The sequence below is a fragment of the Schistocerca nitens genome, chromosome 1, assembly GCF_023898315.1.
Source record: "Schistocerca nitens isolate TAMUIC-IGC-003100 chromosome 1, iqSchNite1.1, whole genome shotgun sequence".
NCBI lineage: Eukaryota > Metazoa > Arthropoda > Insecta > Orthoptera > Acrididae > Schistocerca > Schistocerca nitens.
The window spans coordinates 889,985,463-890,013,202 of record NC_064614.1 but is presented as its reverse complement, the minus strand read 5'-3'; the positions used below and the strand labels follow the sequence as shown (position 1 = coordinate 890,013,202).

At 41.2% G+C, this 27,740-nt stretch overlaps 1 protein-coding gene across 1 annotated transcript in view; it reads left to right on the top strand.

Moving 5' to 3' along the window:
- The window catches only part of LOC126191752 (uncharacterized), a 102,380-nt gene that overhangs the window by 11,610 nt on the left and 63,030 nt on the right, over window positions 1-27,740 (top strand). The window contains exons 2-5 of the mRNA XM_049932549.1: window positions 2,550-2,615; window positions 2,789-2,881; window positions 10,399-10,500; window positions 10,594-10,689. Coding sequence (XP_049788506.1) covers window positions 2,804-2,881; window positions 10,399-10,500; window positions 10,594-10,689 — 276 coding nt within the window. The 5' untranslated portion in view covers window positions 2,550-2,615; window positions 2,789-2,803. The remainder of the gene's footprint in view (window positions 1-2,549; window positions 2,616-2,788; window positions 2,882-10,398; window positions 10,501-10,593; window positions 10,690-27,740) is intronic.

The following is a 27,740-nucleotide window of genomic DNA, read 5'->3' as shown; positions in this document are numbered from 1 at the left end:
GAGAATAGAAGCTTTTGAAATGTGGTGCTACAGAAGAATGCTGAAGATTAGATGGGTAGATCACAAAACTAATGAGGAGGTATTGAATAGAATTGAGGAGAAGAGGAGCTTGTGGCACAACTTGACGAGAAGAAGGGATCGGTTGGTAGGACATATTCTGAGACATCGAGGGATCACCAATTTAAAATTGGAGGGCAGCGTGTAGCGTAAAAATCATAGAGGGAGACCAAGAGATATATACACTAAGCAGATTCAGAAGGATGTAGGCTGTAGTAGGTACTGGGAGATGAAGAAGCTTTCACAGGATAGAGTAGCATGGAGAGCTGCATCAAACCAGTCTCAGGACTGAAGACCACAACAACAACAACAACAAGTTACACCAAACATTATCAGGGGTCTTATACTAATGCTACTTTGTGATGAAAGAGATGTTATTTTGGAATGCTACTGGGGCAAGGGAGCAACAGTGACAAATGCTCTGTATGAAGAAAAGTAAATAACTTGGACTTCTGAGTACAGCTATTTTTCTGTTGCATGAAAAAGTTTCATTCCATATATCCAGTGCAAACAGCATAAAATGATAGCTGTTAACAGTACTACAAAAAAGGAGTACACACCATTTGCCATTTACTTTCATATCGTTCTCTATATTGTTACCCTGAACAGCATCAGTATCTATGGTCCGCAAAGCTCCTCCCCCCTCAACCCTTGTTCTGCCTTCCATCAACCCATGAAAATGACCTTGAATATTTCCTCATCCATGATTTGTCACAGTGTAATCTTTCTTTGTGGGGAAAAAAGAGAAATTTGCATGACTCTCAATGTGGAGTAAATGTTTAATGATCAAATGTTTCCAGTGGAATATGTCATGCAGCAGTGCCTTTATTTACTTAGGAGTGTCTGGGAATGCTATTTTATGGATCAGAATAGAGTTGTATAAGAATTTGCGTCTGAGACATTTCTACATTGTGCAGTACGAATTTAGAAAAGCTGTAAACCGGCCATCAGTATTTATGACAGTATTGTGTGGAAGGATTTCAGTTTGTGGACTTATTGAAGGTTCCAGTTTGCACAGGGCTTCACTGTTTAACTGAGGCGAGTTGTCTGAATTTGTTGTTTTTACCTGTTTGTACATTTCAATAAAGAAATAATTGAGTGTGATATTGCTTGCTCCAACCTTTCTAAAGTTTGCCAAGTTGACTGTTGGTGAGATGGTTGTGAAGTGGAAATGCAAAGGAACAGCAACAGCTAAACGAAGAGCTCATGTACTGGTGAAGAGGGACTGTTGAGCATTGTGGAGGGTGATTGTAAAAGAATTGTAAGAAATCAGTTGAAGGAATCACTCATGAGTTCCAAAGTGCTACCAGTAATCCAGCTAGCCCAATGATTGTGCATATGGAGTTCAGAAGAAAGGTTTAAAATGGCTGAGCAGCTGCTCGAAAGCCACAGATTTTTGTTGTAAATGCTAAGCGAAGTTTCATTTGATGTAAAGAGTGCTGCCAATGGGCAGCAAAAAACTGGAAACGTGTGAATTGAGGTGATGATTTGCACTGTACTCTGTGGTAATCTGGTGGAAGGGTTTGGCAAATGCCTGGAGGACTTAATTGCCGTCAGTGAAGTACGGTGGAGGTATTATTTCAGTGTGGGAGTGTTTTTCATAGTTAGGGTGTGGTTTTCTTCTTGTGCTTAAGAAAACGGCAAATGCGGAAGGGAGGAATGGTTCAGAGACAATGATTGTCTGTATTGGCATGACAATGCATCCTGCCATAGAGCAGTGTCTGTGAGGCAATGGTTTGTAACAGTAACATGCCTGAAATGGACTGACAGCCCAGATTTCTGACATGGAGCCAATGGAACACTTTTGGGATGACTTAGAATGTCAAGTTTGCTCCAGACCCCAGAATCCTACAGTATCTGGTTTTGGCACTTGAGGAAGAATGAGCTGCCATTTGTCCACAGACATTCAGACACCTTACTGAAAATGTCCCTAACAGACTTCAAACTGTCGCAAAGATGAAGGCTGGATGCACCCCATATTAATGCCCATTAATAAGTAACAGGATCAGATAGTGTGCATAACAGATTCTACACTGCTGTTGCACACATTATTATTGTTTGATTGCTATGGTTGGCTGTGGGTGGAAACACAGCATTATGGTCCAAAGTCTTTCAGCTACTAGTGACTGAGTAATAGGCTGCCAAAGGCTGTAGGAAAGGTTTACAAATGGTAGATGATACAAGCAGGTGCTCGTTGACAATCCCACATTGAAATGTATGTGATCTTCTGAACCTCACGTATGCACTTTTGTAACTATGAAATCTTAGTTCTGCCTGTTGAACAGTCCATATTTTAAGGTGATAGTGATAGGTACTTATCACAATCTCTGAGCCATGAGATTAGCTCACCTATTATGAAACATTAAACATTATTTCCAGATTCTGATTTAAAGGCTTTTAACTTCAAGTCCATATGAAGTTATTACTGGATTATAACATATTGTTTGATATATGATTATGTACCAGAAGCACATCCTTTTTGTTTGTTACAGGTAACCAGCTATTCAAGGATTAACACTCACAGAACTCCACATAACTCAGACTCTTTTGATAAAAAGGTATTGTATGCATCATTGTGTTTACTGAAGTATGCAGTTGTACAACTAATTTATAATTTTTTCAAATTGTTACATAAATTATTTTTACTAAGTAAATTTTTGTGGTATTTATTTATTTTATTTGAATGAAATTATTGATTAAAGCAAAATATTAACTTTATTGAACTTTGTAGCCCGACATAAGAGACATGATGGACTGCACTCAAATTTTGGATGATCTCGCATTTGAAGAGCTGAAAGAGACCAAAGATGACAAAAAAATACAGGTATGAAATGCCAGATTATTGGTTATTAGTGCTCCTATTGTTGCTTCAGTGATCTTTTGTTTTTAATTCACAGAAAAATAAAGATTACTGCTTATTTATGTATATTTGTTTGTCATAGAAAAAAAAAAAGCTGATTGAAACTACTGTATAGAGGTTTACCAATCATTGAAAAGAAATTTTTATAAGTATGTGTACGTTGCTGATAAACAAGCTCATGGTGTAAACTTAAAATTGTATCACAATGGCAGAATAATATATTCTTCAATCTTGAAAGGGTCTGAGGCACTACTTGGAAGAATAATAATGTCTGGCAGGTCCACAAATTGAGCTTTTGGGGATATTTTTTATTTTTATTTTATTTACACATCAAGTTCTGTAGGACCAAATTGAGGAACAAATCTCCAAAGTCATGGAATGTTCCAGTACATGAAATTACAACATAAAAGTAATAACAGATATAAATAAAATGTTTATGAACCCGAAAAAAGTCAGTCCATAAGTTTAAGTAAACGCAATCAGCAATACAACAAGAATCAGCTTAATTTTTCAAGGAACTCCTCAACAGAATAGAAGGCGTGACCCATGATGAAACTCTTTAGTTTTGATTTGAAAGCACATGGATTACTGCCACGATTTTTGAATTCAAGTGGTAGCTTATTGAAGATGGATGCGGCAGTATACTGCACACATGTCCTACCAAGTCTGATCCAAGTGCAGGTTTGATTTCTGCCGAGTATTAACTGGGTGAAAGCTGCTTGTTCTTGGGAATAAGTTAATATTGTTGACAAGAAATGCCAGTAAGCTAAATATTGGTAACAAGAAATGACAGTAAGAAATATATATACACTCCTGGAAATGGAAAAAAGAACACATTGACACCGGTGTGCACAGACCCACCATACTTGCTCCGGACACTGCGAGAGGGCTGTACAAGCACTGATCACACGCACGGCACAGCGGACACACCAGGAACCGCGGTGTTGGCCGTCGAATGGCGCTAGCTGCGCAGCATTTGTGCACCGCCGCCGTCAGTGTCAGCCAGTTTGCCGTGGCATACGGAGCTCCATCGCAGTCTTTAACACTGGTAGCATGCCGCGACAGCGTGGACGTGAACCGTATGTGCAGTTGACGGACTTTGAGCGAGGGCGTATAGTGGGCATGCGGGAGGCCGGGTGGACGTACCGCCGAATTGCTCAACACGTGGGGCGTGAAGTCTCCACAGTACATCGATGTTGTCGCCAGTGGTCGGCGGAAGGTGCACGTGCCCGTCGACCTGGGACCGGACCGCAGCGACGCACGGATGCACGCCAAGACCGTAGGATCCTATGCAGTGCCGTAGGGGACCGCACCGCCACTTCCCAGCAAATTAGGGACACTGTTGCTCCTGGGGTATCGGCGAGGACCATTCGCAACCGTCTCCATGAAGCTGGGCTACGGTCCCGCACACCGTTAGTCCGTCTTCCGCTCACGCCCCAACATCGTGCAGCCCGCCTCCAGTGGTGTCGCGACAGGCGTGAATGGAGGGACGAATGGAGACGTGTCGTCTTCAGCGATGAGAGTCGCTTCTGCCTTGGTGCCAATGATGGTCGTATGCGTGTTTGGCGCCGTGCAGGTGAGCGCCACAATCAGGACTGCATACGACCGAGGCACACAGGGCCAACACCCGGCATCATGGTGTGGGGAGCGATCTCCTACACTGGCCGTACACCACTGGTGATCGTCGAGGGGACACTGAATAGTGCACGGTACACCCAAACCGTCATCGAACCCATCGTTCTACCATTCCTAGACCGGCAAGGGAACTTGCTGTTCCAACAGGACAATGCACGTCCGCATGTATCCCGTGCCACCCAACGTGCTCTAGAAGGTGTAAGTCAACTACCCTTGCCAGCAAGATCTCCGGATCTGTCCCCCATTGAGCATGTTTGGGACTGGATGAAGCGTCGTCTCACGCAGTCTGCACGTCCAGCACGAACGCTGGTCCAACTGAGGCGCCAGGTGGAAATGGCATGGCAAGCCGTTCCACAGGACTACATCCAGCATCTCTACGATCGTCTCCATGGGAGAATAGCAGCCTGCATTGCTGCGAAAGGTGGATATACACTGTACTAGTGCCGACATTGTGCATGCTCTGTTGCCTGTGTCTATGTGCCTGTGGTTCTGTCAGTGTGATCATGTGATGTATCTGACCCCAGGAATGTGTCAATAAAGTTTCCCCTTCCTGGGACAATGAATTCACGGTGTTCTTATTTCAATTTCCAGGAGTGTATATTGAGAGGCCAATGTCAAAATACCCAGACTTGTTAACAGGGGTTGACAAGAGGTTCGTGAACTTACACCACTTATTGCCCGAATCGCCTATTTCTGAGTCAAAAATATCCTTTTAGAATGGGAAGAGTTAGTTCAAAACATAATACCGTATGACACAAGCGAATGAAAATAAGCAATGTAGACTAATTTCTGTGTTGAACGATCATTCACTTCAAATGCCATTCGAACAGTAAAAATGGCAGCTCTAAGTATTTGAACAAGATCCTGAATGTGGACTTTCCATGACGATTTACTATCTATCTGAAAACCTAGAAATTTGAACTGTTAAGTTTCACTAATCTTATGCCCATTCTGTGAAATTAAAACGTCAGGTGCTGCTGACCAGACACTTCCTTTACAACTGACCATATGGTTTTAATTTTATCCTGTGGATTAGCTATTTTATTTGCATACCACATACTCTTTGCCTTCCTAATAACATTTTTAAGCACTTATGATACTGTTTGTTGTGACTACTTCTAACAATTTGATATAATTCCCACTTTGTTCTACATGATATCCTTATACCACTAGTCAACCACCTGGGCTGCCTGTTACTGCTAGTACCCTGTTCAGAATGTTCTAATGGAAAGCAACTCTCAAAGAGCATGAGAAATGTGTTAAGGAAAGCATTATATTTATCATCTATGTTATCGGCACTATAAACATCCTGCCACTCTTGTTCCTTAACAAGGTTTAAAAAAAAACTCTGTTGCTGTTGGATTAACTTCCCTACATAGTTTGTAATTATATGTGGCATTTGTTTGAGTACAAAAGCCTTTTAGTGTTAAAATTTTTTGCATTATGGTCTGAAAGGCTGTTCACCCTTTTACTAACAGAATGCCTATCTAGTAATGAAGAATGAGTAAAAATGTCGCCTATGGCTGTGCAACTGTTCCCTTGCACCCTAGTTGGAAAAAACAGTCTGCATCAGATCATATAAATTGAGGAGATCTACCAACATCCTTTTTCTTGCACCATCATATACAAAATTTATATTGAAGTCACCACATATAACTAATTTCTGGTACTTCCTACAAAGTGAATCAGAATTAGGGGACATATAAACAACAACAATCAGAAGTTTAGTTTCATTAAATTCAACTGCCTCTGCACAACATTCAAATATCTGTTCAGTGCAATGCTGTCATACTTCTATGGACTCAAATGGAATAGTGCTTTTTGCCTACATGGCCACTCCCCCGTTCTGCAAGGAACTCCTTGAAAAACAGCCAGCTAATCTGTATCCTGGTAAAGGAAGCCTCTGAATTGTCAAATTATTTAAGTGGTGCTCCGATATACCAATAATTTCAGAGTCAACATCTATAAGCAGTTCACTAACTTTATCTCTAATACCTCTTATATTTTGATGAAATATGCTAATTCCTTCTCTACTTGGAAACATGACATCCTCTGAAGGTGAGCCCTTAGTGAGAGGGACGTCCTTTAAGCAGGTATACCTATCAGCTGACTGCCATGGTGCAGGTACAGCATATATTTTTACAGCTCATCATGTGTAGATGATATGTTGGATATTGGGTTGATGATTATGTCGTAGAGCTTTGAGAAAGAGAATGGTCTCCCTCATGCGCATTTTTTAACTTGATTTTGTTTGCTATGGCTGTAAATGATATTGTATCCATTGTTCAGTCTTCTGTCCTGTGTTTGTTGTTTGTGAATGGCTGTAGTAATTTTGTTTCTTTCCTAATGTTGCAGTGACTGCTCACAATTGACAGTCAGGTGACTGGAGGATGGTTCGGGTAGGACGGGTTTTTAAATTTTCATTACAGCAATGTTTGTATCGATTTTATTCATTCTCATTGCCTTTTTTTCTAGTCTAAATTTTAAAAGTTTAAGTTTTTAAGTATAACCTTCGATGAGTTGAGCGGTTTCTGCACCTGTAGGATCGAAAGACGAAAGTCATGAAGCACTAAAGTGCCTCAGTCACAGATCATATGGAGCAGACCATTTACATCTGCTCTGGTTGTTTTACCAGGCTTTTTGTGGTTTCGAGTCAAATTTTGATGCACAGTTTACTCTTCTGCTTGGGTGTTATGTCAATAAATCATTGGTGCTGTTTGCCTAGATGGGTGTAGGCTTCCAATAGGATAATGTAACTAAACTGATTCCCGGTCTGTCTGCTGAGATTAGGGTGGAACAGTCATTCATGGATCAATCATGAGCAGCAAGGCCATTTGGTATTCGCACTAAGCAGAAACTGGTGGCACCAAGTGCAGATGTTTGTGCTGTATGTAACTGAATATGATGTCATTCACCATCATAATTGATATGAAGGCTCAGAATTATTTAGGAATTAAGAGTTTACAGAAAGAATTGCCCCCCTGATCATGTTTTTAAGTCCAAGTTTTACAAAATTGTATCAGAACACTGCAAATCTTTTGTAATTTGTAATGATTGCCCTAAGAAAGAGAACTCTGTTGGCTGCTTTGTAGTATATCCTGAAAGTGTTCTCAAGAACCACTTCCACAGCAATACTGTGTTCAGTGTAGAACTATTTTTGATCTTGAGGGCACTAGAGCAGATGAGTTATAATTGAGCCAGTGAATTCCTCATACTCCCTATGTGCTCTTCACATTATCTCACAAGTATCCAGTTGACAGGCAAGCCCAAATAATCCAGAGAAATGAAATATTATTTTGGTGGGTGCAAATATAGCAGAAATTCACGTGACTGAAATCACACAACCAATTAAGAATTGTGTGGTATAATGTTCCTCTTGTTAGCGAGTCCACTAGCTATTGGGTGTCAGGATCATATATCAGTGGGATCAGAAGTAGTGGGGGTTGTAAGTCAACAAACTGCAGTTAGTTAAGTAAACAATTCACTCATTGTGTTCCTGGTCTGGCACTGTCAAGTTCAGTATTGACCACAATTTCGCAGTGACCATGCATTTAGATGGATGGTTGGTGGCCTGCTAGTGTAAAGGGCTGTGCAGAAGTTGCTGTGAAGTGGATATACTACAAACTACTTGCACTAACTTTGATGGTGTAGAATAGGCTTGTAAAAGGGATAATAAAATGGGGGTGCTCCTTTGCATCTGAATATTAGGAGTTGGAGCATTAAAAGCATATGAGGATGTGACATATAAGATTTGTTTGTGGGCAAGATTTGGAGGAGTAGCACTTTTCTGTGAGAGATTTTGATGCAGAAGGGATGGGTACTGCTGAATGCCATTGAAGTCTAGATGCTGTTGGTGGTTGTCCTTTTATATGGATAGATTGTGTGTGTGTGTTTTTTTTTTCCACATCAGAGTAGTGTTGCTCAGTGTCTTAAAAAGTGACACACTGTACTGATGGGGACCAGGTGAAACAAAGAGGAGAAAAAGTGGGCTAAGGTCTAAGTCAGAGCCGGTGGCAGTCAGAGCTGTGCTTATCTACTGCTCATAAATTGGCAGTGCATCTGTTTCATGTAGCCAGTGGGATGCTCCTTTGACATAACCAAAATAGAGGCAATATATTTCTAGCACCAAAATTGAAATCATTGACTTGTTTCTTATTTTTCGGTGTATTAGTGACTTTTGAGAGAAATATTTAGGGATTATGGCAGTGAGTGCTACAAAGTGGACTGATTTATGTAATTTAGTTCTGCACGTCAACATTTCCGTTAGTGCATGTTTCATGGATTGATTGCAGAGACATGAAAATTTATCAAATGTGGTGGTGAAATGACTCTTAAAGAGTCAAAGGTTTGTGTGGATGGAATCCACTGGAATTGCCGCAAAAGCCACTACTGTAAGTAAGTGGATCAATGTTTTTTCATTCAATCGTGGAAGAAGGTAGGGGGCTCATTGTTTTGCTGACAATAGGGTTGCACATTTTATTTATTAATAAACATTGATCCACATACCTTCTTCCATGATTTAATTAAAAAACGCTGATCCATTATTCAGTGTGCTCGTGCTGATCAATTGTGTAACAACACAGAGCAGAGAAAAATTTCTCTGCTTTTTCGAATATATCATGGGTTGCGATGCTGTCTTTGGTTTGCAGATACTAGCACAGTTCAAATAACTGTGACTCAAATAAAGACCAATAGCATTTGTAATCCTTGTTTACAGTAGTGTTTCATCCTTTCTTCTGAATGTATTACTTTGAAACACGTACTCCGCCTGCTGCTCTCTCATTGGCTGCGTAACACAAATGGCTGACACACATTCTTTTGTTCCCATCATACCTGACAGCATTCCTGCACAAAGCATGTAAGTACCCACTGGCGGTATATTCTAGATATTTACCGAAAAGGTGTTACGGCTGTAAAAGAATGACAATAGAATTTCTTGGCCCTGGGGCCAAATCTGAAGACCATCAGTGAACCTGAACCGCATGAGTATCCTGTTTGTTTCGGAAGGATTTTGGTTGTTGACATTTAAACAGGTTGATATATGAAGGTGCCATGTAGCTTTAAGCTACCAACTGTATCATTACCCACAACAAATGTCCTTTGAACAGAACAAAGCCTGCATGATCTTAGTATCATCAGTTTCAACTTTTGTTATTATTACTATTGTTATTCTTATTTCTTTCTTTCCTTTTTTTGGACGGGCCAACTAAAGACCAGGTACTAGTATACATTCCTTATTCTTTGTTCTTTTCTTTTCTTCCAGTACTCTTTCATCTGTTCACTATAGTTTTTCTTCCTTTTTTCTGATTAATTGAGATCATTTTTGATTTCATAATTTTTAATCCTTTTTTCCTTCATATGTACGGCTTGTTGATTTGTTATCCCACAAATATTTTTTGGTTAATCGACTGTTGCATTCTATATAAATGAGCAAAAATCATCAGTCTTCTTTTTCTCATTACTTCTGATATTTTTATGTTTTGGTAAATTTTGTCATTACTACATAATTTCCAATCTTCCATAGTTTTCGTGGGCCTAATATTTTCCTAATGATTCACCTTCCTACTATTTCTAATTTATCTAGATTATAGTCTAATACTAGGCATTTGCTTGTCTTATTGATGTTCTGGTTTTGCTACTTTGTTCTAATGTCTTATTTTTCCACTGTTAGATAGGCACTTTTTATTGTAAAGGTCTTTAGTTACACCATATGCTCTTCCCATTTTATGTATCCTGTCTTCTATAGCTGCTTATTCCAAATCATTTTCTTGTATTGTTATTATTATTATTATTTTTATTGTTACTTATTACAAATTTTATTGGATTAATGCTATGTTGGGTTTCAGTTTGGAAGTTTGGAAATTGGTGGCAAGAGTTACCCAATATACAAAGGAGAGAATCGTATTGGCAGAGATTCTGAAGCATGTTCAGTTGTTATTGACAGCAAGGTAACACTGCTGAAACACAATTCACAATAAAATATTGATTAGCCCAAAAATAATTTTAATTATTGTAGCAATTGGACAACTTTTGATTTTCAGGCATTATCAAAGGAACATGCAGTGATTGATGTTGCCGATGTCGACAATCATCATCTGTATGATCTGAGCAGTACAAATAAAACACGTATGGGGAAGGTGAGTTTCCAGCAAAGAAATTTTTTCATTGACATTTACATCCAACTGAAGAATGATGGGCTGTGTTTTATAACTGCCTCAAGTGACTGGTGAAAATACCTGTAATATAAACAGATCCCATGGTGCTAAGATTATTAAAAATAATAATTATGGAATACTTTCTTTGCAGTAGTATAATAAACACAGGCTACAGCCTGCAAAGTATGAGACTGTCCTCAGAAGTAGTTAGTATTGAACCTTTCAGACCATTCTGAATGTATCTTGCATAGTACACTTAAATGTATACACACATTAGGATGACACTTCCATCACAACAATGGCTTGTTTCCTTAATCTCTTTCATCAGAAAAGTGTGATAGTTCTCGCTTGTTTTGTTATGGTCTGCTGACAGTATATTCAAATCTAATAAGATGTTCCAGACTTCTTAAAACACCACTGGAATACTGCATTTTACCTAGAGCACATACACCTAATTTGTCCTAAGATTATATGTTCACTGACAGTACAGTACTGGAAAAGTAGGTGCTCCAGTACAACAATTGAATTATTAATGGTAACCACTTACAATACAGAGGAGGTTGGTGTTGAGCATTAGATGGGCACATAAACAAGAATGAAATAATCGAAGCTGTGCATACAAATTACGTTCTTCTCTTCAGTCAGACATAACTGATTTTCTTCCACAGTCTGAGCTTGTGCTTGGTCTTTAAAGACTTCACTGTGACAGGGTATCAAGCCTTTATCTTCCTATTTTTCTACTCTGAGTGATACCTTGAATATTGTCTACATACCATCTGCCTGCATATCATGTTGTTGTGGTATCTTTTCATTTTTGACCTGTTTGTGTGTTGTATTTTTGAGGTGGACTTGGGAAAGCAGTACAGTATATGCCCAGACTGATTTGAGAAACTGCCTGTAAACAACACTTATTATACTAGACATAGAGGTATGTCTGACTCTTCGATTCGGTCCAGGTTTGGCCCACTTCCCTAGCTTGTCTGAGACAATTATTATTCGCTTAAAAATTGTCACCAAAGTTACTAGCAAATATTATAGTTGTCTGACAGGAGGTCCTTCTGTAATGAAATTTAAAGAACACTTTTCAAAATTATTTCTGTCAATGTACCTCAATCATTGCAATTTTCAGGCATCTGATGTTTCCTTAGAGAATGCACTGAGTAGAGGTGTCTGTAGCTCTTACTTCTTTTCTCTTTATAGTGAAAGTATTGTTGTCAGAGTGGGGAAAATCAGTACTTTCATCCAACCTGTGTTTTTTTAAACTGTGGACAGTATCTCAAATTGCAACATATTTATGATGCATGCCAGTTTGCTTTCAATCATTTCAAGCTGTATTCAATTTCCATCGAAATATTTATGTGCTTGTGTGATAAATAATTTCCAGTAGAATAGACATGAGCAGATCACAAATTTTCTTTCAGTTTGTCACACTGGTAGGTATTGTACATCTTGTTTATTATGTGGTGTATCACATGAATAAATATACTTTTCCAAAGCATGAAACTGTTTATACCTCTTGAGGTCTCATTTGGCTGCCAGATAAAAATGAATTATAAGGACACTCATGCTTTAAATGATAAAAATGTTCTTTTGAGATTTCCCCCTACTTCATTTTTCATTGTTTGATAGCAGTGTCGGGTAGGGGGGGGGGGGATTCATCTACACCTGTACTTCTCGAGCCTCCGAACAGTGTATCATGTCTGTTGTTATTGGCTGTACTAGAGATTGACACACACACACACACACACACACACACACACAGAGAGAGAGAGAGAGAGAGAGAGAGAGAGAGAGAGAGAGAGAGAGAGACGGGGGGGGGGGGGGCAGGGGGGGGCGTGTCACATAGCTACTGTATTAATTCAGCCTGTGACAGTATCACATTGTTTCATATTTCGTATCTCTAACGTGATTATACAGAACTTACAAATCAAGTTCCCTTTCTTGGTATGGAAGTACCACCTCCAGAATAACATTCTTGGCCTTATTCTGGTATAGGATAGATAACTAAATGAGGATAGTGAGGTATATCACATGGGAATTCTGAGGAATGAAAGGGCTGATTGAGCAGCCAAGGAGGCATGTCGTGACTGTCAGGTCTTTCAGTGTGCTATCCCCCTGCATGCCCTCACCTCACTATTGCAGTATAAAGTACTGTTTCACTGGGAACATGACTGGCTGGAAGTGGCAGACAAAAAGCTCCATGTCGTGAAGCCCACAACTCGGCCGTGGCGTACTTCCTTCGAGCCACGTCGACGGGACGAGGTCATCCTTACTCGTCTTCGCATCGGCCACAGCCCAATGACGCATGGATTTTTACTCCGGTGAGAGGACCCTCTGAGGTGTGATGCTTGTGGCGTGCAGATCACGGTGCACCACATTTTATTGGACTGCATTTTATTTGCTGACCAGTGGACTGCAGCAGATTTGCCGGCAGATCTGCAGTCTATTTTATGCAATGATCAAATGAGTGTTATTCGCATTTTAAAGTTTTGTGAATTGTCCCACGTTTTTAACAACAGGGTGGCTGGCTCACCCAAGTTTTTTGTAAGTGGTCAGCCAGTCACATTTCCCTGTGCTGTTCTTTTAGCTCTTCTGTGTTTTTTTCCCCTCTGTTTTAATTTCTTGATTAGCTATCTTGCCTCCAAATTGGTTTTAGTGCATGTGTAAGTGCCTGTGCGATAGAGTAATTAGAGTAATTATTTGCTCATTTGTTCTTATCCACATTTGTTTATTTTAATCATCGTTAGGGCGCTGATAACCTCACCGTTGGGTGCCCATAAGATACCCAAACCACACACACACACACACACACACACACACACACACACACACACACACACACACACACACAAAATATATCAAACATAATGACCTCAGCATGGGTTCCTAAAACACTGATCATGTGAAATTCAACTTAAGCTTTTCTCACAGGACGTCCCGAAAGCTATGCATCAAAAACATCAAGTAAGTGCAGTATTTCTTGACTTCCAAAAAGCATTTGACGTGTAAGGAGCCCACACACAGCACTCAGATTTTTGTAATTATTTATATTTATGGTACATTATGTTCAGAAATGGAAATGAGCGTATGGCATTGTGGGTCAGGAGTCCCCCATTCGGGGAAGTCCGGCCGCGGAGGGCAAGTACTTATTACAGTTGATGCCACATTGGGCGACTTGCGTGTCGGAGAACTCAAATATTACTGCCCAAAGCAGATCAATGCAACTCTCAAAAATTCTTGAGAAAATAAGATTTGAAGTGTTCCTATATTTTTAATACCCTGAAGTAAAGTTGATTTTTCTCAAGGCAGTGTGGCTCTCTGGTAGAATGTACACCTGCGGTGTAGGGGTCTTATGTTTGATTCACTTGCCACTGCAGATTTCTAGACAGAGGTGCACGTTCTACTAGCATTTCCGTGAAATGTAAAATACATAAAGACGGAAAAAAATGAGCAGCATTCAAGACTGGTAATCACTCGTTCAAGTCTCATATCAGTCTATTTTTCTGTTCTCTCTCTATTCAGTTCGAATACCTATGCCATTTAAATATAAAATTAACAAATATATAACTAACAGATATCTGCTTGGCATTTTTATGAGAAATGCATATTTTCTTATTTCTACTTAGCTGCTCAACATAAAATCCATTTTTCATTGCAAATATAAATTCTAAACTACTGAATAATGGCAAATCCAGGATGGAATGTAACAATATTAGAAAAAGGATAGTATAGTTGCTATTACAAAATTGTTAAGGCTTTCGTGGCCACTTGTTGACAAACTGCCTATTGGCTTCTGTCTCAGGTTCTTCGGCCGACGTTCATCTAATGATTTTTCTGACGTTTCGCCAGCACGAGTGGCTGGCATTGTCAAAGCTTCACCCTCCATTGCCGGTGGTGAACTGGAGGCGAGCTCGCGGCCGCAGACTATATGTACCTGGCGCGCCAACGTCCGAGGGCTTCTCCGCGGTCATTTCCGGTGCGGTTCTCCTCTTGCTACCTGCGACGGTCGTTCGCTGCAGTACGGGAAGCCAGGATCCGTTTACCTTAAGGCTTTCCTCTTTCTTGTTGAAACTGTTCGCGTGTTTTTGGATTTCTACAGCTTCTCTGAACAAGCGCGTGTGATAGTGCTTCTCTACAGCCAGAACTTCCGTGTCGGCGAATTTTATTACGTGGTCGGTCTCATTCAGTGCGTGCTCTGCCACGGCCGATTTCTCCACCTGCCCCAACCTGCAATGTCGCTTATGCTCTTTGATCCTGGTGTTAATGGATCGTCCAGTCATTCCGACATAAACTTTTCCGCATGTGCAAGGTATACGGTATATTCCCGACATTGCAAGTGGGTCTCTTTTCTCCTTCGCCGATCTAAGACACTCTTTGATCTTCCTTGTCGGTTTGAAAATCGTCTTTACGCTGTGTTTGCGCAATATACGGCCGATTCTGTCCGTCACTCTGGGAATGTATGGCAGAAAGGCCGTACCCGACATTTCTTTTTCTGGTTCCTTACTTCGCCGAGTGTTTAGCTCTGTTACACTTCTAATGTAATTTGTGGAGTACCCATTGCTCCTCAGAACAGTTTCCAGGTGTTGCATTTCTCGTTTGAGGTGTTGAGGCTCACATATTCGTCCTGCTCTCGTTACGAGCGTACTAATCATGCCTCTTTTATGGCTCGGGTGGTGGTTTGACAGTTTGTGCAGGTATCGGTCCGTGTGTGTCGGTTTTCGATACACGCTGTGTCCCAGGTTTTCGCCGTCCCTTGTGACCAGCACATCTAGAAATGGCAGTTTCCTGTCCTTTTCTACCTCCATGGTAAATGTTCTGTTGGCATGGAGGCTGTTCAAGTGTCTCAGGAATTCACCGAGCTGTTCTTCACCATGGCTCCACACCACGAAAGTATCATCGACGTACCTGTACCACACCTTAGGTTTGCAAGTTGCCGAGTCCAGTGCCTGTGCTTCGAATTGTTCCATGAAGAAGTTGGCCACCACTGGACTGAGAGGACTACCCATGGCGACGCCTTCCAGCTGTTCGTAGAAATCGCCATTCCACGTGAAATAGCTCGTGGTGAGACATGCATGGAAGAGCTTTTTGATGTCTTGCGGGAACATGGAACCGATGTGCTCCAGAGTGTCGCTGAGTGGCACTTTCGTAAATAACGAAACAACATCAAAACTGACCAGGATGTCGTTTGGCGCACGTTTCAGTTTCTTCAGCTTCTCAATGAAATGTCCTGAGTCCTTAATGTATGTGTCGGTCTTTCCCACGTGTGGCTGGAGCAGAGAGGCCAAGTGTTTCGCCAGTTTATACGTTGGTGAGCCAGGAGCGCTAACGATCGGTCTCAGTGGAACGTTGTTCTTATGGATCTTGGGTAATCCATACAGCCGAGGTGGTAGGGCTTCTGTGTTGCGCAGGTTTCTCTGTATGTCCGCCGGCAGAGAAGACGCCTTGATTAATCGATTCGTATTCCGAGTGATACGCTGCGTTGGATCTGCACTTAGTTTTCGGTACGTCGTCGGATCTAATAGGTCTCGGATCTTTTGCTCATAATCTTCGGTCTTCATTAAGAATCTCAACGCCGACAAGAGTATATTGGTACTGCCTGCCGATAAGGGGAATGCGACCGTCGTAATGAAGACCGAAGATTATGGGCAAAAGATCCGAGACCTATTAGATCCGACGACGTACCGAAAACTAAGCGCAGATCCGACGCAGCGTATCACTCGGAATACGAATCGATTAATCAAGGCGTCTTCTCTGCCGGCGGACATACAGAGAAACCTGCGCAACACAGAAGCCCTACCACCTCGGCTGTATGGATTACCCAAGATCCATAAGAACAACGTTCCACTGAGACCGATCGTTAGCGCTCCTGGCTCACCAACGTATAAACTGGCGAAACACTTGGCCTCTCTGCTCCAGCCACATGTGGGAAAGACCGACACATACATTAAGGACTCAGGACATTTCATTGAGAAGCTGAAGAAACTGAAACTTGCGCCAAACGACATCCTGGTCAGTTTTGATGTTGTTTCGTTATTTACGAAAGTGCCACTCAGCGACGCTCTGGAGCACATCGGTTCCATGTTCCCGCAAGACATCAAAAAGCTCTTCCATGCATGTCTCACCACGAGCTATTTCACGTGGAATGGCGATTTCTACGAACAGCTGGAAGGCGTCGCCATGGGTAGTCCTCTCAGTCCAGTGGTGGCCAACTTCTTCATGGAACAATTCGAAGCACAGGCACTGGACTCGGCGACTTGCAAACCTAAGGTGTGGTACAGGTACGTCGATGATACTTTCGTGGTGTGGAGCCATGGTGAAGAACAGCTCGGTGAATTCCTGAGACACTTGAACAGCCTCCATGCCAACATAACATTTACCATGGAGGTAGAAAAGGACAGGAAACTGCCATTTCTAGATGTGCTGGTCACAAGGGACGGCGAAAACCTGGGACACAACGTGTATCGAAAACCGACACACACGGACCGATACCTGCACAAACTGTCAAACCACCACCCGAGCCAGAAAAGAGGCATGATTAGTACGCTCGTAACGAGAGCAGGACGAATATGTGAGCCTCAACACCTCAAACGAGAAATGCAACACCTGGAAACTGTTCTGAGGAGCAATGGGTACTCCACAAATTACATTAGAAGTGTAACAGAGCTAAACACTCGGCGAAGTAAGGAACCAGAAAAAGAAATGTCGGGTACGGCCTTTCTGCCATACATTCCCAGAGTGACGGACAGAATCGGCCGTATATTGCGCAAACACAGCGTAAAGACGATTTTCAAACCGACAAGGAAGATCAAAGAGTGTCTTAGATCGGCGAAGGAGAAAAGAGACCCACTTGCAATGTCGGGAATATACCGTATACCTTGCACATGCGGAAAAGTTTATGTCGGAATGACTGGACGATCCATTAACACCAGGATCAAAGAGCATAAGCGACATTGCAGGTTGGGGCAGGTGGAGAAATCGGCCGTGGCAGAGCACGCACTGAATGAGACCGACCACGTAATAAAATTCGCCGACACGGAAGTTCTGGCTGTAGAGAAGCACTATCACACGCGCTTGTTCAGAGAAGCTGTAGAAATCCAAAAACACGCGAACAGTTTCAACAAGAAAGAGGAAAGCCTTAAGGTAAACGGATCCTGGCTTCCCGTACTGCAGCGAACGACCGTCGCAGGTAGCAAGAGGAGAACCGCACCGGAAATGACCGCGGAGAAGCCCTCGGACGTTGGCGCGCCAGGTACATATAGTCTGCGGCCGCGAGCTCGCCTCCAGTTCACCACCGGCAATGGAGGGTGAAGCTTTGACAATGCCAGCCACTCGTGCTGGCGAAACGTCAGAAAAATCATTAGATGAACGTCGGCCGAAGAACCCGAGACAGAAGCCAATAGGCAGTTTGTCATAGTTGCTATTCACCATATAGCAGAGATGCTGAGTTGCAGATAGGCACAACAAAAAGACTGTCAGAAAGTGAGCTTTCAGCCAACAAGACCTTTGTCGAAGATAGACAACATACACATACACATGCATGCAAATGCAACTCACACGCACATGACCACAATCTCTGTTAGCTGAAGCCAGACTCTTGCCTTTTTTAGCTGCTGCAGCCTGTGGTCATGTGTGTGTGTCAGTTGCGTTTGCAGGAGTGTATGTTTGCATGTTGACAAAGGTCATTTCAGAGTGACACAGATGCAAAACACTCTTTGTCAGCATAGTTAGCAAGTCTCTGTAAACAACAGTCCGAATGTTTTACCAATTGTTAAATTCCTCGGCGATAGAAATCTGCTCATTGGTCAGGGAGCCTTTCGGGAACCACTGTGTGAATGTCTTCATCGTTGGAAAATATCTTTCTCCCCAGATGTTCTTTCATCTTGCCAGAAAGATGGATGTCACACGGTGAAATATCTGATCTTCCCGATCAGCATCACCTGGCCTCACTGGATGCGACATAGCATTTGGTCCAGATACCGCCAGAATTTTACTGTGAATCTGTGTGCAGATTAGACATTTTGCCACCTAGAATTGTACTGTCCTGCATACTTCAAATTTGGAATATCTTTCAATTGCCATGGCATTTCAGTCACACACTGTAATGCATATCTGGTACCTGCACCACAGAAGATCTGTGTCTGCAGGAAATCAGGAATATGTACTCTCTTCTGACAGTGTGCCACTATTGTGCAATGGTCGTAGTGTGGGATGACATGTCTAATGTAATTTTTGAAGTCTCTATGTTTATAGTCTTTTTTGAGATAGTTGACTTTTTTCTTTAAGCATCAGCCAGTTCCGGTTTCTCAGCATTTCTGCTGCACTCTCCCTTGAGATAAATAAACAGTGACTGTTCATGCTGCACCTTGTATACAGTCAATATTCCCTGTCGGTTCAATTTCTTATTGATCCCACACATTCGGCGCAATTTTCTAGGACGGATTGAACAGTTTTGTGTAAGCAGTCTCCTTTGTAGACTGGCTGAACTTCCTTATATGCTACCAGTAAATTGGCATCTGCCACCTGCTTTCCCTATCACTGTGCGTATGAGATCATTACAATCATATCTCCAAAATTTATTACACCCAAGTGTTTATATGAGTTTATTGATTCCAATTGTCACTCATTGGTGTAGTAGAGAAAGGCTGTTTAACTCAAACTCTCAGTTGGCAGGGATGTTCAATGAACAAGAATAATGTGGAATTGTATGGAATATAATAGTGGACAAATTATGTTCACGTGGTTGACTTTTGCTCCTTTCCTCTACCTTATTTCATGACTCAGATGCCAGAATCAGGTAACATCCAGTTTCCTATCTCTTCATTTTACTTATCATTTTAGGAATTGGTCTCAGTCCCACTTGTCAGACTACTTTTTCAACAAATTGTGTTATTGGTGGAACAACTCCAATTTATGCTGCTTTTCTTCTTCTTTAATGGATGACACACGTTGAAGTGGTATTCCCTCAAATTTCTAGATTCAGGTCCGCAAAATTTGTAAGATACAGACATCACCCCACTCTTGCTAATTTAGCCAGAAGCTTGGGCTCAATTCAGCTGAGCATTTACAGATTTGAATGTTTTCTCACTGCAATGAACTAATGAGCTGACAATTAACAGCATTTCATTTATTTTCTCTGGGAGGGGGGGGGGGGGGAAGCTACATACATTCAAGGCTGTGGACATTTACAGTGTTGTTCACTAATGTTCTGGATTAGAGTATTTAATAATAGTTGATGCTACATCAAATGGTGCATTGTTGAACAGAATTCAGTTGTCAACAACTTCATTTACATGCAAGAAATTGTTTTTTTAAGCTATCCAAAAAAGGCGTGATGGTAAATCTAATACAGCTCAGCTGATTCGTAGGAAGAATAATAAAATAGCAGGCAAGTGAATGGGAACTGCTTAGTTTACTTGTTTGCTTGGCTGCTCTCATAAGATCAGTGTATCACATTCCTATCTTGCAGGCTGGCCTGAGCAGCTATAGAGGTCTTCCTTTAATCTGACCTGGCATAGGTCCCAAACACTGGAGCAGCACTCAAGAATAGGTTGCCCTAGCTTCCTATATGTGGTCTTCTTTACAGATGAATCATACTTCCCCAAAATTCGCTCAATAAATTGAAGTCGACAATCACCTTCTCCATCACAGTCCTCACATGCATGTTCCATTTCATACATCCAGATATTTAAACAGCATGACTGTGTCAAGCAGGACACTAGTAATGCTGTATCCGAACATTTCGGTTTTGTTTTTTTCTACTCATCTGCATTAACTTACATTTTTCTACATTTAGAACAAGCTGCCATTCATCACACCAACTACAAATTTTGTCTAAGTCATTTTATTATATCCTCCTGTTGTCACTCAACTTCGACATCTTCCCATACACCACAGCATCATCAGCAAACAGGAACAGATTGCTGCCCATCCTGCCCATCACATCATTTATGTGTACAGAAAATAATAGTGGCCCTATCACACTTCCCTGGGGCACTCTTGATGAAACCCTTGTCTCTGATGTACACTAGGCTTCCAGGGCAACATACTGGGTTCTATTTCATAAGAAGTCTTTGAGTCACACACTTATCTGGGAACCTATTCCATATGCTCGTACCTTCTTTAAGAGTCTGCAGTGGGGTACCATGTCAAATGCTTTTCGGAAACCTAGGATTATGGAATTTGCCTGTTGCCCTTCATCCATAGTTTGCAGTATATTACATGAGAAAAGGGCAAGCTAGTTTTGCAAGAGCTATTCTCAGGGTGTATACGACCCGGGACAACCGGGAGATCCGGGAAAAACCCGTGAATTTTTTCATCTGGGAGAAATCCGGGAAAAACCTGGGAATTTTTTAGAATTCCCGGAATTTTTCATTGTTTTAGTTTTCAGTTAAATTTTTGTGATTTTGAGAGGTAAGAACCAATACTCAAACAAAGGATATTACTGTATCCTGCATCTGCAGAATAATACTGCAGCAACAAAACATGAATGAGAGAAGGAAAAAAAAAAAAAAATAAATAAAAATAAAAATAAAAAAAAAAATAAAAAATAAAATAAAACTTAAGTCGCAAAGGAAATGCCCCATATACTAAAAAAAAAACAGTGCTTATACAACCGTCTGCCAACAGCAAAGTGTGTCAAAGGCTTTAGGAAGACTATGCAATGCTTCCTAACAACAAATTGCCTCCGATGAGCGTGACGTGACAGCTCTTTACATTAGATTCTTTTGAGCAGTTGTGGGCGTGCTCTTGTGCATGTGCAGTTGAGTCGTGTATGAGTAGTACCTTCTCCCACTTCTGGCTACAGATGTGTGGCTGAGTGCCTCTATCTAGTATTGCCACAGTTCGGAAATATCGTAGATCCGGGGCGCCTTGCACAGAGCATTCTGAGTTGTAGTGGGGAGGTGGGTAGTCTCCATGTGACCTGTGTTTACGTTTAGTGATTTTGCTATTTCCTCTTCATTTATTGCTCTCACATTAAATGAAAAGAAAACGGATTTCTGTGGCCCGGAGCTATCAAATGAATTAAAATATGTTCGCATAACTACGCCCTAAATCGCTCCAGGCAAATGCCGGCATGGTTCCTTTGAAAGGGCACGGCTGACTTCCTTCCCTGTCCTTCCCTAACCGATGGCCTCGCTGTTTGGTCTCTTTCCTCCAACACTCCAACTCCGCATAATTACAGAAGGCTAAAATATGTTATTAGTTTCAGGTTTTATTTTAACCTTTCAGACAGTCAAGTGTTAATCGCCTTGCAAAACAATGAAGTTGTTTTTGTCAGTTTGCTAAAGAGATTTGGCTTTTATTAATCTCTTCCGCTGAGCAGTCAATTTATTTGAAACAAAGTGTTTAATTTCACACTGTTGGCTAGTTTCAAATGTTCGCTGCGTTTCAAGTGCACATTTTCCATCTTCTACCTCTTATGGCATTATGCCATAATAAAGAACCAAACATGAGATAATTCAAGAAAATTTACATTCGAATCTGGACATACGAATGTGCACTTTAAGCAGAATCATGCATTTCAGAATGGTTCACAAAATTCAGATGCTCTTGAAGTATCCTCTGATGTCTTTTTTCTTTTATGATATAATGCAAGATCTTTTAATTTTTTACACGTACGAACATACGGGCTTCCTGTGTCATCGTAGCTGCCCAAGCGTAGTGACACCTGTTAGCTAGGCACTCTCTTGCAATGCTGAAATGAACCAATTTCTAACAGGTCACGGGAAAATATTGCGAATGGTAGTTTGAAAAGCGTTACTTTCAAAGTAAATTTCCTTTTACGCCAGATGAACTATGTGCAAAAATATAAGATAAATTTCTTAAATCACAGAGCGTTTGACTCTCATTTAAAAATCAACTGTAAGAGGATGACCATCTAGAAGAAATTCGCACCCAGAAGATCAGACATTTACATCGTTATTAAAAATTTTACTGGCACATTTGTGTGATGAATCCTAAAGTGTAACACGCGCAAGAAAGATTGACATTATATGTGGAAGCTTAGCTTCTCTTGCAGCTTATTAATCTTAAGAGACCAATCTTATATGTGAAATTACAATGAAATGAACTCCCTTAGCTGCTTACAGGCATTGATGTACGTCAACGGGTACAGATGAAAATGTGTGCCCCGACCGGGACTCGAACCCGGGATCTCCTGCTTACATGGCAGATGCTCTATCCATCTGAGCCACCGAGGACACAGAGGATAGCGCGACTGCAGGGATTGATCTCTCGCACACCTCCTGCGAAACCCACATTCTCAACATATTGTCCTGCACTACATTCATAGTGCACACGCCCATTATACTCATTACTCGCAGCGCGTTGCCGATTCCTGTAAGAGTTCGGGCACTGTTTGTGCATTCGCACAGAAGAAGAAGATGGTCAAGTAGCTGGTGAGCCTTAACTATGTATATATACTAAGATGGTATCTGTTCTTTTGGACATGTCGGTCGGGGCACATATTTTCGTCTGTCCCCGTTGACGTATGTCAACGCCTGTAAGCAGCTAAGGGTGTTCATTTCATTGTAATTTCATTCTAACGAGCTGCATGGTCACCGATGGTATCTGTTCTTTCGGACATGTCCAAAAGAACAGATACCATCTTAGTATATTATATGTGAAAGCTTTTCATTTCTTGTAGCAACACTATATATATTAATTCAAACCATTAACTTTTCTTATTTGTGTGTTCCCGGTACTTAAGAGTGATCTTGCTATTGGCTGACTACATCACATCTCCTATGCTTTCATCAGCTGGCGAGATCATGTTACATGAGCTATGACTGGCTTACAAAAGCGCGTCGCAATCTCGATTCCAATGCTTCAGAAAGTAGCATGGGGTGTTTGGTAGTATTCGAATTTATACATTTCCAACACGAAAATATGCAGTGTACATGTTGCTGCACATCAAAGATCTTTCCAAAATGTGTTTTTTTCCCTAAGTTTCGTTTTCTGAAGTGTCGGAAAATTCTATGTCGGTGTATAAAACCATAAACATTCCAAGGATTGATAAGTTTTACACTGCCGATGAAAAGTATACTGTTATTTAACACGGAAAAACTGTATTTTCACTCGTGAGAAAGTGTATTTTCAACCAATAAATCTGGGAAATTTTTTTTCCTTGTCCATGTATACACCCTGCATTCTTTTCGAAAGTAGGTTGATTTGTGGACATAAGCTTCTTGGCATCAAGGAAATTTATTGTATTTGAACCTAGAATATGTTCAAGAATTCTGCAGCAAACTGATGTTAAGGATATTGGTCTGTAATTTTGTGGGTCTGTTATTTTACCCTTATTATATACAGGAGTCATCTATGTTGTTCTCCAGTCACTTGGAACTTTGCACTGGGTGAGAGAATTGTGACAAATGCAAGCTAACTAAGGGGCCAGTGCCATAGAGTACTCTTTGTAAAACTGAATTGGGTTTCCCTGACGACTTACTTGTTTTTAACTGTTCAGCTTTTTCACAGTGCCAGGATGATTATTATTATGTTGTCCATACGGGACTGTGTGTGATTGTCAAACAACAGTATGGTGGTATGAATGTCCCATGTGAATGATTTTTTTAAACATGAAATTTAAACATCTTTCGTTTTGCTGTTTTCAACTGTCACTCCAGACCGTTCAACAAGTAACTGGATAGAAGCCTTAGACATGCTCAGCGGTTTTATATAGGAATAGAGTTTTCTCATGTTCCTGGCCATATCTTTTGTTAAGATGTGGTGGTGGTAGTTGTATGCTTAATGCACAGATATTTTCACAGATTCAGGAGTCTCTACTAACCTTTGTCTGTGAACGTTTGAGCATTCTCTTTTGAACTAAGAGTGCAACAGCCTTTGTTTCTTCAACATTTTCCGAATTTCATTGTTAAACCATCGGGGGCCTTTTCCATCCTTAATCCACTTGATACGCACATAGTTCTCCAGACCACAATTTATGATCTGTTTAAAATTTCCCATAATTCCTCTACATCTGTCTTATTGTAACTAAGTGATGTCAGTTCATTGTCTAAATGAGATGTCAACAGCTGCTTACCTGTTCTTTCTAGCAGAAGCATTCTCCTAGCGTTATTGGCTTATTTATTAACTTTTGTAACCATAGTCTCTATGATGACATCACGATCCCTAATCCCTGTCTGTGTAGTGATGTCATTGATAAGGTCCGATCTGTTTGTAGCTACAAGGCCTAAGGTATTTCTGTTGCTTGTAGGCTGCCAGACTAGCTGCTCAAGAAAGTTTATGAAAAATGTGTTCAAAACTCCTTTTGCAAGCCTGCCTCTGTACTCACCCCTCTCCCCCCCCCCCCTCCCCTCCCTCACCCCTGCAGTAGGTTATAGTCACCTCGATGGGTTAAAGTCACCTACAACTGGTATTGCTTTATCTGAGTTTTTACATGCTGCAGACCATAGACATTCTTTGAATGACTCTAGAACTGTCACAGCGGAATTGAGTGGTTGGTAAAATACATCCAACAAATAACTCGGTTTCACCTAGACCTGTCATATGTGACCAGATAACTTCACACTGTCACACTCAACTTTGACCTCAGTAGAGACAATATTTTTGTGAACTGCAATGAACACTTCCTCTGCTATGGTGTCTATTCTGTCTTTCTGACAGATAGTGGTCATATATATGTGAGGTGTCCTTGCTTGTGTGAATGCATGTTTTTATTTCCTGATGAAGGCTTAATGTGCAACAGTGTTTTCACTGTGCCTGTTTGCAGCACAACGTGTGAGTAGCAATCTATTTTTCCATAATTGTTGAGTTTCCTACCCTGGATATTTCAGTTAAAAATTTTTTGTTGCCATTATATTTAAAAAGTTTTGCTACCTCTCTTTTTCAGCACTATGTTAACTGTGCTCCCCTGGAGTTATCAGGCATAATAGTGGTGCTGGAAAGTTTAATAGAACACATTTATAGTTTTCAAAGTTGAGACTGAATTTAAGGCTGTGTCAAGGTCGCTGTACAATAATCTCAGAAGCTTCATTTTTCCCTGTGTTGCAACAACACACACTTAGGAACCAAATGCTTCAAGAGGCAATGATGTACCAGTCAAAAATAATTTTGTTTATCCAGTCTGTGCCAATATGTCTCTACTACACTTGCTAAACAGTTGGTAGTGTTAATTCCTCTCCTTGAAAACCTTAAATCTATTCTCTATATTCTCTAAAAGTACCTGCACTTTTGATTTGAGCTTTAGTATACTACCTTTGCAGTGATATGTACATTGTCAGATTGTAATTTTTGGCTGTGGTAGTACTTGTTATGAATTCCAATGAATTTTGGTTTATTTTTTGGTTCATTGTGCTGTATTTACTATACTATATATTTCTTTAATTATTCTGTACTCTACCTCATCTTGTATGGTTGTGTTGCTAAATATTCATTTTTAATAGCTGTTTTAGTGCACATGGCCAATTTCCTTCCCTGGTTCAAGTTTACGCTCCATCTTTAATGACCGTGATTGCGATGGGACATTGATTGAAAATATTTTTACTGTCATTTCACTTCTAATGACTTCATGGAGCCTTGAAGACTGATTTTTATCCCTAAAGGGTTAGGTTACCATAAACAAGTAGTCACAGATGCCCATGCAGAGTACAGTGATCAGCCAGAATATTATAACCACCTACATAATAGCTGGTATGTCCCCCTTTGGCACAGATAACAGCAGCGACAGGTCAGGGCATGGAAGCAATGAGGCCCTGGTAGTTTGCTGGAGGGAGTTGGCACCATACCTGCACACCCGTCACCTAATTCCTGTTAATTCTGGGAGGGGGTTTATGTGCTCTAGTGCCGTGTTCAGTGGCTTCCCTGATATATTTGATTGGGTTCAGATCTGGCAAGTTGGGGGCCAGCACGTCAGTTGCAACTCCTCAAACCACTACATTACATTTCTGGCCTTGTGACATGGCGCATTATCTTGTTGAAAAATGCCACTGCCATTGGGAAAGGGGTGTAGGTGGTCTGCAACTAGTATGCAATACCCCTTGGCCATCATGAAGCCTTGTGCAGGCTCCTCTGGACTCGTGGATAGCCACATGAATGTCTCCAAGACCATATTGGAGCCACCGCCTGCTTGTCTCTGTTCCACAGTACTGGTGTCAGGTAGCTGTTCCCTTGGAAGACAATTGATTTGTGCCCTTCCATTGGCATGATGATGAAGGTATTAGGATTCATCAGACCATGCAATGCTCTGCCTCTGCGCCAACGTACGGTGCCGATGGTCACGTGCCCATTTTAGCAGTAAATGCTGATGTCGTGGTGTTAAAATTGGCACGTGTATGGGTCGTTGGCTGCAGAGGCCCATCGTTAGGAGTGTTCAGTGCACTGTTTGCTCGGACACACTTGTATTCTGTCCAGCATTAAAGTCTGATGTTAGTTCTGACACAGTTTGCTGCCTGTCCTCTTTTACTGGTCTGCCCATTCTACAATGTCCAACATCAGTAATGAGGGGTGGCTGCTGAATCCCATGGTGTCTGGACATGGTTTCACCATGATTTCATCACGTGTTGAAGACACTCGCCACAACACTTCTCAAACACCCAACAGTTTCCGAAGTGCTCGTGCCGAGCCTCGAGGCTATCACAATCTGTCCTCAGTCAAACTCAGACTGGCGCCTTTCCCATTCTACACACGGACAGTGTGCTCACTGATACTACATGCACTGTGTGTGTGTGTGTGACCAACAGTCATTCTTTGCCAGGTGATGCTGATCAGTGTATATCCACTGTCTCTATGCCAACAGGATTCATTTAAATTTGGTATTGCATTTGAGATTTCTGCAACATCTTTTTATAGTTTATATTAATTCTTAATCCTTGTCTCAGCCATTCTTTTGATATTCATTGTACAATTATTCTTTGGTTTTAACAGATGTTGGATGGGTAATTTAAGAGGTGGCCGGATGCCCTTCCAGTTGTCACCTTTTGGGACAGAATGTGTGTACCCTAACTGTCTGCGTGTAATATCACTCATGTGAAAGTGAGCAAAAGTTTTTTAAAAGTTTGTGAGTCAAATAACTG